Source organism: Eutrema salsugineum, unplaced genomic scaffold (genome assembly GCF_000478725.1).
Source record: "Eutrema salsugineum unplaced genomic scaffold, Eutsalg1_0 scaffold_10, whole genome shotgun sequence".
NCBI classification, from domain to species: domain Eukaryota; kingdom Viridiplantae; phylum Streptophyta; class Magnoliopsida; order Brassicales; family Brassicaceae; genus Eutrema; species Eutrema salsugineum.
In genome coordinates, this window is record NW_006256908.1 from 6923933 (window position 1) to 6935875 (window position 11943).

The 11943-nt window shown below is 38.1% G+C and overlaps 3 protein-coding genes across 3 annotated transcripts in view; 2 read left to right on the top strand and 1 right to left on the bottom strand.

Annotated features, from left to right (window-relative positions):
• Positions 1-1573: 1573 nt before the first annotated feature.
• LOC18027474 (putative vesicle-associated membrane protein 726) lies at positions 1574-3714 on the top strand. Its single transcript, XM_024147949.1, has 5 exons — positions 1574-1941; positions 2551-2692; positions 2791-2911; positions 3070-3132; positions 3239-3714. Exons 1-5 carry the CDS (start codon positions 1752-1754, stop codon positions 3383-3385), a joined length of 663 nt encoding a protein of 220 aa, XP_024003717.1. The 5' UTR covers positions 1574-1751; the 3' UTR covers positions 3386-3714.
• Positions 3715-4340: 626 nt separating this feature from the next.
• LOC112081466 (glycine-rich protein 23) lies at positions 4341-5265 on the bottom strand. The gene is given in 5 exon segments (XM_024148170.1): positions 4341-4720; positions 4723-4804; positions 4806-4833; positions 4835-4869; positions 4871-5265. Coding segments are annotated over 5 exon segments (627 nt in total). The 5' UTR covers positions 5183-5265; the 3' UTR covers positions 4341-4550.
• Positions 5266-6803: 1538 nt separating this feature from the next.
• The window catches only part of LOC18027475 (transcriptional corepressor LEUNIG_HOMOLOG), a 5496-nt gene continuing 356 nt past the window's right edge, over positions 6804-11943 (top strand). The window contains exons 1-19 of the mRNA XM_006410335.2: positions 6804-6920; positions 7113-7208; positions 7293-7344; positions 7460-7557; positions 7813-7922; positions 8000-8280; positions 8371-8449; positions 8553-8664; positions 8963-9012; positions 9098-9373; positions 9823-9897; positions 9994-10221; positions 10409-10547; positions 10623-10732; positions 10879-11028; positions 11110-11265; positions 11342-11458; positions 11647-11844; positions 11930-11940. Of these exons, the coding sequence (XP_006410398.2) occupies positions 7313-7344; positions 7460-7557; positions 7813-7922; positions 8000-8280; positions 8371-8449; positions 8553-8664; positions 8963-9012; positions 9098-9373; positions 9823-9897; positions 9994-10221; positions 10409-10547; positions 10623-10732; positions 10879-11028; positions 11110-11265; positions 11342-11458; positions 11647-11844; positions 11930-11940 (2222 nt within the window). The 5' untranslated portion in view covers positions 6804-6920; positions 7113-7208; positions 7293-7312. The remainder of the gene's footprint in view (positions 6921-7112; positions 7209-7292; positions 7345-7459; positions 7558-7812; positions 7923-7999; positions 8281-8370; positions 8450-8552; positions 8665-8962; positions 9013-9097; positions 9374-9822; positions 9898-9993; positions 10222-10408; positions 10548-10622; positions 10733-10878; positions 11029-11109; positions 11266-11341; positions 11459-11646; positions 11845-11929; positions 11941-11943) is intronic.

Below are 11943 nucleotides of genomic sequence, written 5' to 3' on the forward strand. Positions count from 1 at the left end.
CCCAGGCATTGTTCGCTGTTTCTAATCCGCCGACTTGCAGAATTAGGGTTTTTGGAATTGATTGAAATAGCTAGGCTGTGGCTACATCGTTTTTCTCCATGTCCGTTGACTCTGTTTCGATAATTTCCCATACCCTTATGAACTCTGAGTAATGTTCTCATTCGTATGGCCCATACTGTATAGTTTGTAGAGTTCAGCATGGGACATTGAATAGAAGAAACACTAAGTTCTTTAGGTTTAGTTACAGGAACGAGGTCTCCCATGGTTTGATAGCTAATGATCTTCGTGGTCGTTGATTATGATCTGTTGTGGTCGCCGATTTTGATCCTTTCAAAGCTCTGATACCAATTATAGAATTTAAGAATGCTTAAGAACTCAACTTATAAAGAATAACTCTCTTTATTAGCTTAAGAAAATAACTCAAAACTCAAACTCTCTAAACTCTAACTCATTAGTTATGCAACACTTTTGCATCTCCTTATATAATGACCTATTTTCTTTTCCTATTAGAACTATAAATTTCCTTATAGATAACTCTTAACATATATTAGATAACTCCTAACATATTTCTAATCCTAATAGGAAATATTCAAACTCATTCTAGAATGTTCATCTTCAAGCTTAAGTCAACAACTACGAGAGATTGAGAGAGTCAAACAAACATTCACAAATACACAGTTCTAAATAAGTTAGATGCCTCACACAGTCACACTCACAAAGTGACAGAGTTAGTGACGATTTGCTGTTAATTATTCGTCACGGAAATGATAGTGTAGTTTCTGCTTTATCTACTTCACAGTTGCTTTAAAAAATAATAGCTCTAAGAAATTTGACTTTGAGTATGATTGAATAATATTCAGATGTGAATTTGAAAATGTTCTGAAGTTCATTGTAGCTCTTCTCTATCCACATTTGGTACAAACAACGTTTTTTTTTCTTTTTGATAAAGAAAAAGAGTATCCTACCTTACCTATAACATATAGTTCAAATTGTTAGGAACAATTTGGTCCCAGTCAAAGTCATGGATTCAAACATTACCATATACTCCTGATGTTTAATAATAACCTTACTTTAAAATTCAGGAACCTATTTCTTAAAGAATAATTAAATTTAGTGTTTACACCTTTGTAGCTTGAAATTAAATCTTGATGGAACTAAAAGAAAAGGAAATGAAACATCTTTAATTCATATTGAAAAAACCCCAAAAAAAAAAAAACCGTCTACACAATTCAAACATGCATTTATTTCGAAACTGGTACACTTTTTCAAAGTCCATTGAATCGTAACAATAGATAGACTTAAACTGAGAAAGACGAGTCACATCGACATACCTACATTCAAATTAGTCATTAGATAATGAAAAAAGTTATGCAATTGCTGACAAAAGATTATGTATGCAATTAATAAGACAATTAATTTGAACGAAACGGGTGATAAATAAATAAATTAAAAGGGAAAGAAACTTCTCTCACGCGAGAATCCAGCGTTTTCAATTTTTTGTTTTGTTTTGTTTGTGTTTGTTTGGTTATCTCTTTCAAAACGATCGCAGCGTCGTCCCCATCTCTCTCTCTCCCTTTCATTTTCCCTTCTATTTTGGATCTTTCTCCCTTCCGTACACACAAAGGAAACCAAAAAAACCAAAACTTTCCTCTCTCTCTCTTTCCATCGATTTCAAATTCTCGGATTTGTGTTGCTTTAGGGTCCTTTCTTCTTCTTCTTCTTCTTCTTCTTCTTCTTCTTCTTCGGGAACAATGGGACAACAAAATCTGATATACAGCTTCGTCGCTCGTGGCACGGTTATTCTCGCTGAGTACACTGAGTTTAAGGGGAATTTCACTTCCGTCGCTGCACAGTGCCTCCAGAAGCTTCCTTCTTCGAATAACAAGTTTACCTACAATTGCGACGGTCACACCTTCAATTACCTCGTCGAAAATGGCTTCAGTGAGTCTTCTCTTCTCGATCTCCCAACACAATTTTTTTTTTGGAATATGATTCTCTTCATGAATGCCTGGATTCGCGTTACAATATAAGTTCTCCGTTTCGCTCTTTTCGAATGGCTTAAGTTTCGATCTTCGTATTCGTATTGTAATCGATTCCACTGGATATATTGGTTTGGTCATTTGTGCGTTTTGGGCATTAATTAAGGTTTCTCGCCATTGAATGCCTTGAAGATGTTCTTCATTTTGTATTGATGAATGAATGTATCTCTTGGTTTGGATTTATCTGGATCTCTGTTTTTGGGTGTTCTGAATCAGTTGAGCATCTCTATGTATGGCTTATCTGTGCTTGTACAATATTTTGATTCATATATGATGAAATTTAGGCTTTTCATTGCATGGAAGTTAGAAGTTCATCTGCTACATCCAAACCAAAATCCGAGATTGAAAAAATATGCTTTTAGCATGAATTGATGTCTGATCGATTGGATTTGTTCGCTTTGCTTCTGACACTAATGTTTCGTATTTGTAAGCCATATATGGTCCTGTTCTACTTCCAATATCTCATCTTTTGTCCATGGACCTGACAAAGGATTCTCATTTTTTGTTGCAGCCTATTGTGTTGTTGCTGTTGAATCTGTTGGGAGGCAGATTCCAATGGCGTTCTTGGAGCGAGTTAAAGAGGATTTCAACAAGAGATATGGTGGTGGAAAGGCTACCACTGCTCAACCCAACAGTTTGAACAGAGAGTTTGGGTACTTTTAGCTCTACCATTCAGAATGCAAAACAAAAACTCTCTCTCTTTTTTAAGTCTCTGTGGATACAATTTATACTGGTTTTGATTGTACCGTAGGTCTAAACTGAAGGAACACATGCAGTACTGTGTGGATCATCCTGAAGAGATTAGCAAGCTTGCCAAGGTTAAGGCTCAGGTGACTGAGGTGAAAGGTGTTATGATGGAGAACATTGAGAAGGTCAGAATAGTAGTATATCTATGTCAATCTCACAGGTCTATATATCTTTAGTTTGACCATATTTGTCATAACTGGTATGAATTTTCTCTGACCCTCAAGGTAAAAGTGACCCGCTTTTGCAAAACTGACTGAGCTTTATGTAATTTATTTGTTTGCAGGTCCTTGACCGTGGTGAGAAAATTGAGCTTCTAGTTGACAAAACTGAGAACCTTCGTTCACAGGTTGGTACTTACCTTTATGTGTATACATACCCGATACATATATGGATAAGCATAAAAGGACCTTCCAGTTCTTACGCTCTTATATTTCCAATTCCAATGTCTCCAGGCACAAGATTTCAGAACGCAAGGAACGAAAATAAGAAGAAAGATGTGGTTTGAGAACATGAAGATTAAGCTCATAGTCTTCGGTATCATCATTGCCTTGATTCTCATCATCATCCTCTCGGTTTGTCATGGCTTCAAGTGTACCTAAAACTTAAAAGAACAAGAAAAATACGTCGAGAGATTATTAGCCCCATAATTGCTCTACTAAACTGATGGAAACTCCTCCCGATATATGCCCATCTTTTTTTTTTTTTCTCTGTTTTTATGTTTTTTTTTTTCATTTGATTTCGTCAGGGGAAAGAAATATTATTACTTAGCACTGAAAAGGGCCTTTAGGGTATGAATGTTTTGGAAAGAGATGTAAGCTGTTGGGGGTTTGCTTATTTATAGATTAGGTGATGATATGGTTTTTTTTTCTGTAATCTTAAATCTAATGTTTAGCTTCTGACTCCTTTCTTCAATCCACCAATTTTTTTTTATGGCTAATAAGTGAATTAAACCATAACGTCTTCCCTGCCTCTGCTAATTTTCTTCTTTCTTTGTCCTCTTGCTTATGGTGTTTTATCTGCGGTAGTGCGTTAGTGTCGAAACAACTTAGTAACTTACCTAGAGAGGAGGACCACAAAGCTTTGCATTCCCTTTAAAAGAAGATTTGGATTGTCCAGTAATTTTTGGTCCTTGTGGTATTTCATTTCACCCTTGAGTTCATTGTGAGACACATTTATGTACTCCAAAAACGAGAAGCTCGTGAGTCCTTGAGGAATAGTCTCAGAGAGTTGGTTTCTTGACATGTCTAGTGATTCGAGCTCCGTAAGATTATCCAATGACTGAGGAAAATGGTCTTGGATGGTATTGCTTAAAGGATGACCATAGATCTATATAGTGTGTTTTTTTTTTGTTAAAAGATTTATATAGTTTGGTTAATAAAAGTGGTTGATTAACTATTTATACTCATAACTTTATTTAAATTCATTTTAACAAAGTCTTGTAAAATATTATCATTGACGTTCTATAAGATAAATCTGATAAGATCAAATAACATCACATATTGGGTAAAGATTAACGTAAACATGCATAGAAACATAAAACACCCACTCATAAACTATTAACAAAAAGCAAATCAACCATTTTTATTAACCAAACTTGACAGTTGAAAGTTGAAACCAACCAAAACAGCAGCATACAATATGACTCAAAATAAATAGAAACGACATACACAATTGCTAATGTATCATTTTATTGTAATAATTAATTATATCATATCTCATTTAATTAAATAATAACAACGTACGAATGCATGAGCATGAGTCTCATCAGTGATGTCCACCAATACCACCACCATAACCGCCTCCAAACCCTCTTCCACCACCAGCTTCCCCGCCGAATCCTCTTCCGCCGCCAAATCCTCCTCCTCCTCCAGCACCACCACCAATATCCTCCTCCGGCTCCCACCACCATAATCCTCCTCCACCACCCAAACCGCTCCTCCTCCCAAACCACCACCACCACCGCCACCTCCACCTAGACCGCCACCGTGGCCTAGACCACCTCCTCCGCCCAAACCACCCACCGTGGCCTAGACCGCCTCCTCCGCCCCAAACCGCCACCGCCTCCTAGACCACCACCTCCACCCTAGACCGCCACCGTGGCCTAGACCACCACCTACACCTAGACCGCCACCGTGGCCTAGACCGCCTCCTTTGCCCAAACCGCCACCGCCGCCTAGACCGCCACCGCCTCCAAGGCCGCCACCGCCACCAAGACCGCCACCGCCGCCCAAACCCTTTCTAAAACCTTTCTTGTAAATGCCATGCTTGTGGAAGAATGGACGAGGTTTGTGAAAGAAGTGTTTGTCGTCTTTAACCTCGACATTTGCGAATGCAAACTCGGCGACAAGCGCGAATACGAAGATAAACACACACGCCTTACGGGCAATTAAACCCATAATTAAGTGGTTTGATTAATAAATTCCACGAGGTTTTGTATGATGAATATGAAAGAGAGAAGACAGTTGTGTCAGTGAAGCTTAGTCTTTGGTCTGTTTATATAGACATGTCGCTGCGTACATACATTAACCGGTTTTGCTACTTCTTTTTTTTTTTGGGTTGAATTTCTTATCAAGTCCGGTTTAGTTTAGTATCTGCACATTTTCTCTATTGATTTTTATAGTTGACAAACTTCGCATTAGTTAGTCTAATTGTTTCAGGTTGTAATTCATGTTTTTGCATCAGGATTAATGTAAAAAAATTATAATTCATCCACAGATGAGATGCCTGGTATATAACCGTGAGGAAAAGAGGAAAACCGGCATTGAATAAACCGGAGGGTCCAACTTGTGACAAAGCGAAGATAATAGTAATTGGTTGAGTACAATTAAATTAAATGAGGTCCACCTGTCATTGTCCAATTTATTCATGTCTGCCAACTGCCCAGTTGATCTAATCCAACATAACAAGAAATTGCTGTAAATTACTCCTATATTTGAAAGAATCAATAATTCTATGAATTATATACAAATGTATGCACATAAAGTGAATTGTATATATAAGTTTCAGATTAATATTTTGAATAGAATACTCTAGAAGTTATTGGGGGCAAAAAACCTGAATGCCATCGACGAAGTATATACATTGTTTAATAATTGGTTCTTGTTAAGTTATCTAGATATAAAGATCGACAAATGCAATCCTCAGGTAGAAATATCGAATAAATGTGCCACTCTGGATTTGAACCCAAAAAAAGATGTGTCATCTCTGGACTTATAGTTCAGCATATTATATAATCCCTCATATATAAATGAAAAACCCATGGACATATAAAAAAAGAGAGAGAAAGAAAAACCGTGTATTCATAAAAATAAATTGTGGCTGCTTTAGTTTCCTTTTATAGGTGGACAAGCTCTAGTATAAAGCACCTCATAATTTAAGGACCCTTTTTGCATTATTCAAACGCTAAATGTGATCTCATTTAGTGGTAAAGAAGTGATCTCATTTATGTGCCATCAATGGTTTCAAACCAAACACATATTATTAACTTTTCAATTCCCAAACCACAAAAGAAAGAAATACAGTTAGGCTGATCACTAGGTTCATCATTTACATGCATCATTCACTACATGCATCGTTTACTAACTTTTAGAAAACAAAGTTTAATGCTGGATTCGTCAATTCTAATTGTAATTTCATGATAGTTAAAAGTTAAAACCCCAAGCAAACACACAAGTATTGAACTAGTATTTGAAATCCTCATTAGCTAGATGAAAAAGACCTCTTACTAATCGTCGGTTAAATGGAATTACCACAACACAAGAAGTAGAGAATCAATGGTTTTCTCGACACATTTTCGTTCAAGTTGACTAGTCTAGTGAATTCAACACCGTCTTCTCCTGTCAAATAACGTAAGAGCTACACATTTCCACAGCCCACTCCTGAACATTGGGATTTTTACCCGCCAATAACAGACCCAATAATAGGCCCATTTAAGGAAGCTCATAAGTCCAAACACTGAGGCCCATTAATCAACATATACCGAATCCTAAGCTTACCCAAAAGCATCAAACCAAACCTCTGAAGAACTTCTTTCTGATCTCCAATATACTCCAAAATTGTTCAAACCTTTTATCCGATCTCTCTCTCTCTCTCTCTCTTCCAGCTGTTTCATGATCGATTTACTCTTAGCTCCAGGTAAAAAACAATTCACTGGAATCTCTCAAACCCTAGATTTTTCATTTTCTTTCTTTCAATTCAATTGTGATCCATCAGTTATGAATTCGATCACTTCTATGTCAATCCGACAAGTCCTTTGAAGTCGTGTTCGCATAGAAGTAATCAATTAACTTTTTCCCGATTTCTTTTTCAATTTCTCTGTCTGTGCAGCTGCAAATGCTTGATCTTTAAAGACACGGGTTTTGAAGATCGAATTAGGGTTCTGATCTACCAAGAAACACTCTGATTTGTTTGAGCTTAATTCAGGTCAGTTTTTTTAGTCAATCGAAATTCCGAGTCAAAAAGAGTCATTTTTGAATAAAGATTGACTTACTTCAACTACTTATTTAGCTCGATCTCGGGCTGAAGCTATGGCGCAGAGCAATTGGGAAGCTGATAAGATGTTAGTGATTTGTATTTAGTGACCAATTTTTCATTTCCTAGATTTGTGTTTCTTCTTAGAAATATTACTTTTTTTTTTGTTGTTCACTTTCCTTTTACATCTTTTTGGGGTGTAGGCTTGACGTTTACATATATGATTATTTGGTGAAGAAGAAACTGCATAACACTGCGAAATCATTTATGACTGAAGGGAAAGTCTCGCCGGATCCAGTTGGTAAATATCTGCTTTTTTGACTTTATTCTTAAACCATTTCTGAAGTAACCTTCTGGTCTAGTCTGGCACTAGGAATAAGAATATCTTCTTTTTGTAATTCAGTAGTATGTTTTGTCAGAGTTATTTTGTCCTGTTGGCTCTTGAGTTTTTCTTTTGGTTTTTCCGATTCAAGCCGTTTTTGTTTCATTGTATATTGGGCTTAAAGCTAAGTGATTGACTCGTTGGAATTTTTCATGTGTTATGTGAATAATGTAGCAATTGATGCTCCTGGAGGGTTTCTTTTTGAGTGGTGGTCTGTGTTCTGGGATATCTTCATTGCAAGGACAAATGAGAAACATTCAGAGGCTGCTGCAGCTTATATAGAGGTGGCTTCCTATCGTTTGTAGGTATGGTCCTTTTTTTTCAGTTTTCATTTAACTGACCAATGGCTTTTGAGTTTTAGGCACAACAAGGTAAAGCGAAGGAGCAGCAAATTCAAATGCAGCAAATGCAGTTGATGCGCCAAGCTCAAATGCAGCGTAGGGACCCTAATCATCCTTCTCTAGGGGGTCCAATGAATGCTATTGGTTCTGAAGGGATCATTGGGCAGTCAAATGCCAGTGCTTTGGCTGCAAAAATGTACGAGGAACGTATGAAGCAACCAAATCCAATGAACACCGAGACATCCCAACCCCATATGGATGCAAGGATGGCCCTTCTTAAAGCAGGAACAAACCATCACGGGTAAATTGTCTCAGCTTCATTTTTGCAGGCATAATTCCTATCCTCACGCCGTTGACCCCTTCTCGTCTTCTCTTTTCTGTCCTAAAACAGTCAGATGGTCCAAGGAAATCATCAAGGTGGTGTTTCGTCAGCACTGCAGCAACTTCAATCACGAACTCAGCAGACCCCTGTAACTACTACTTGGGCCCCTTACTTTATGACTGTTCAAATCTTCTTACCCAAAGTCTCCAATCAAATATTTTGGTGTGCATCTGAATCTCTTGAACGTGCAGGAAATCAAAAGTGAAGTTAATCTGGGTACATCTCCAAGACAACTGCCAGTGGATCCTTCTACAGTTTATGGCCAGGGAATTCTGCAATCGAAGCCTGGGATGGGTAATGCAGGTAAATTAATCCAATGTAATGCATACCGGGGTGTACACTTACCTAAAAGAATATGGTGATAAATACTGATAGCATGCCTTCCATGGCAATTAATAGACGTCGGACTCCAAAACATATTCTTCCCTGTTATATTGTAAAAAGTTATGATGAATTACACTGTGTTTTAAAAAGCGCGCCTAGGCTTGCTGGGGCAAGGCTTTGTCAAAAAGGCATGCGCCTCCCTACGCATTGACGAGAAATTTGTTATGTACAACTCTTTAGATCAAGTCTTATGGTTTTTTGCTTTTCTTTTGTGAAGGATTAAACCCTGGAGTAGGTAGTCTTCCTTTAAAGGGATGGCCATTAACTGTAAGTCATTGGGATTCTTTTGCAGGATTATCTGTTTGTCATTCCAAGTCCAGTTTCTTACTAAGTTTCTTGCCAAATGTTACAGGGTATCGATACAATCCGACCAGGTTTAGGCCCTCAGGTTCAGAAAGCTTTCCTTCAAAATCAAAGTCAGTTTCAGCTCTCGCCGCAGCAGCAACAACAACAACAGATCTTGGCTCAGGTTCAAGGGCAAGGAAACATGACTAATTCACCCATGTATGGTGACATGGACCCTCGAAGATTTACAGGATTACCTAGAGGAAACCTGAATTCGAAAGATGGCCAACAAAATGCAAATGATGGATCTATAGGGTCTCCAATGCAGTCAAGTTCGTCAAAAGTAAGACCTTTTTTCTCGAATCGCCACAAAATAATATCCTTGTTGAATGCAGTGGCTTCTTTTGAGCTGAATTCTATAATCTTTTTTCGGGGTGGCCGAGAGAACTTCCACATTGAGCATTTTATTTTTATGTGTTCGTTAGATGATGAAATTGGATCGATATATCTGTCCTTGTATGCATTTTTTGATAATTGCTCGTTCTGAATACCCTGCAACTGCTGCAACTTTGCATTTGAAAAATTTGTAATATTATGTGTATGTGTTTGTAGATCTATTTAGGGCACACAATTTGGGTTCTCCTTGTTAACCACACGCTCTCCTCAATTTAGAAAATTTATTTGCAATTAATAGCTGTTGACTGCCAAACGTGAGGACTTCACTTCTAAGATTTATATCAATCAAACATCTTTCTGATTTTCCCTTATCCGTTGCTGTTTGTTGGTCTGTAGCATATCAACATGCCGGCAGTACAGCAATCTTCTTCTCAGCAACAAGATCCCTTATTATCACAGCAATCACAACAGGTACTTCTATGCGGATCATGTGGTTTAGACCAAACTAGTATATTATACAGTGCGTCAGATGACTGAGCCACAACTTCCTTTTCTTGTCTTTGATAGAACAACCGCAAAAGAAAGGGGCCTTCTTCTTCTGGTCCTGCTAACAGTACAGGGACAGGAAACACGGTCGGCCCATCCAACTCACAGCCGTCAACTCCGTCAACGCATACCCCTGTCGATGGAGTTTCTATACCTGGTAACATGCAGCACGTGAATAGCATGCCAAAGGGACCAATGATGTATGGTTCTGATGGAATAGGTGGTCTTGCATCATCAGCAAACCAGCTGGTATGTTTCTTAACTTCCTAAAAATAATGATAACAACAATCTAGCATTGTTCTTCTAGTAACATCCTAATAGAGCGTGCAGTTTTGTGTGAAAGGAAGTGCTTTCTTTGCAGCTTCAGTATTCTCTTGCATAGCATATCGAGCCGTGTTATTTTCAGCTTTCTTATGACAAGAACTAATAGCTGCAGGATGACATGGAACCGTTTGGAGATGTTGGAGCCCTAGAAGATAATGTAGAATCGTTTTTGTCTCAAGATGATGGAGATGGAGGAAGCTTGTTTAGCACCCTAAAGCGGAACCCTTCTGAGCATGCCGAAACTTCAAAGGGTATTCTCTCGCCCCCTTAGACTAAACATGCTACTAATAGACGATGGATACTAACCATGGTCCTTTTTCCTTCAGGTTTTAGCTTCAGTGAGGTTAGTTCTATAAGAAGAAGTGCCAGTAAGGTCATCTGCTGTCATTTCTCATCTGATGGGAAGTTGTTGGCTAGCGCTGGACATGATAAGAAGGTGAAACATCTTATCTCTGGGAAAGGAACATACAATTTGCTTATAATCTTGCCATGACCTTAACTTTTGTAGATCGTTTATAGGTAGGTCAGATATTGTTTATCGAAAAACAGATAATGTGGATGCAAATTTCTTTTTGTCAGTAGGTTTTTATTTGGAACATGGAAACACTACAAACTGAGAGCACTCCGGAAGAACATGGTCATATCATCACAGATGTTCGCTTCAGACCTAATTCAACTCAACTGGCGACGTCATCGTTCGACAAAACTATCAAAATCTGGGATGCTGCTGATGTATAGTAGTAAATCATCTCTTTAAATTGGCAGTCATTTTTTGGTGTTCTGTTGTGACTAAACTACTACCAATTTGTGCAGCCTGGTTACTATCTACGAACAATTTCTGGCCATACTGCACCTGTAATGTCCCTTGATTTTCACCCTAAGAAAACTGAGCTTTTCTGCTCTTGTGATGGCAACAATGATATCCGGTTCTGGAACATCAACGCCACTAATTGCATTCGTGCTTTCAAGGCAAGCCCTTGAATTTTCATATGGCTTCTCCCCAAATTGTACTCTATTTTCTAATCTTTGAATTTTCCAACAACAGGGTGCTAGCACGCAAGTACGGTTCCAGCCAAGAATTGGACAAATGCTTGCTGCAGCTTCTGAAAATACTGTATCTATTCTGGATGTTGAAAATGACAGACGGGTCCACATGTTTAAGGTAAAGCCGAAGATTATATTCTCCTTTGTTCAGTCCACATAAGACTTTGTTTTCCACTTTAAATACATGCATCTTCTAATATGTTTTCTTCTTTGATAAAATCAAATTGCTTAGGTGTCATAAATGTTCATCGTTGCACGTACTATGTAGGACTGTATGCTTATATGTCTCATGGCTTTATCTGTCAGGGACATTCCTCAAATGTACATTCTGTTTGTTGGAACACTAACGGAGAGTTGGTAGCTTCTGTTAGCGAAGACTCTGTTAAATTATGGTCTCTGAGCTCGGGAGATTGCATCCACGAGCTTAGTTCCTCTGGAAACAAATTCCACTCTTGCGTTTTTCACCCTAGCTATCCTAATCTCTTGGTCATCGGTGGCTACCAGGTATATTATCTATAACCCTGAGTTTTGGATAGTTTCTAGGTTCCAACGTACAATTTATAAACTTTGGTAAACGAATCTGTTGCAGTCACTGGAGCTGTG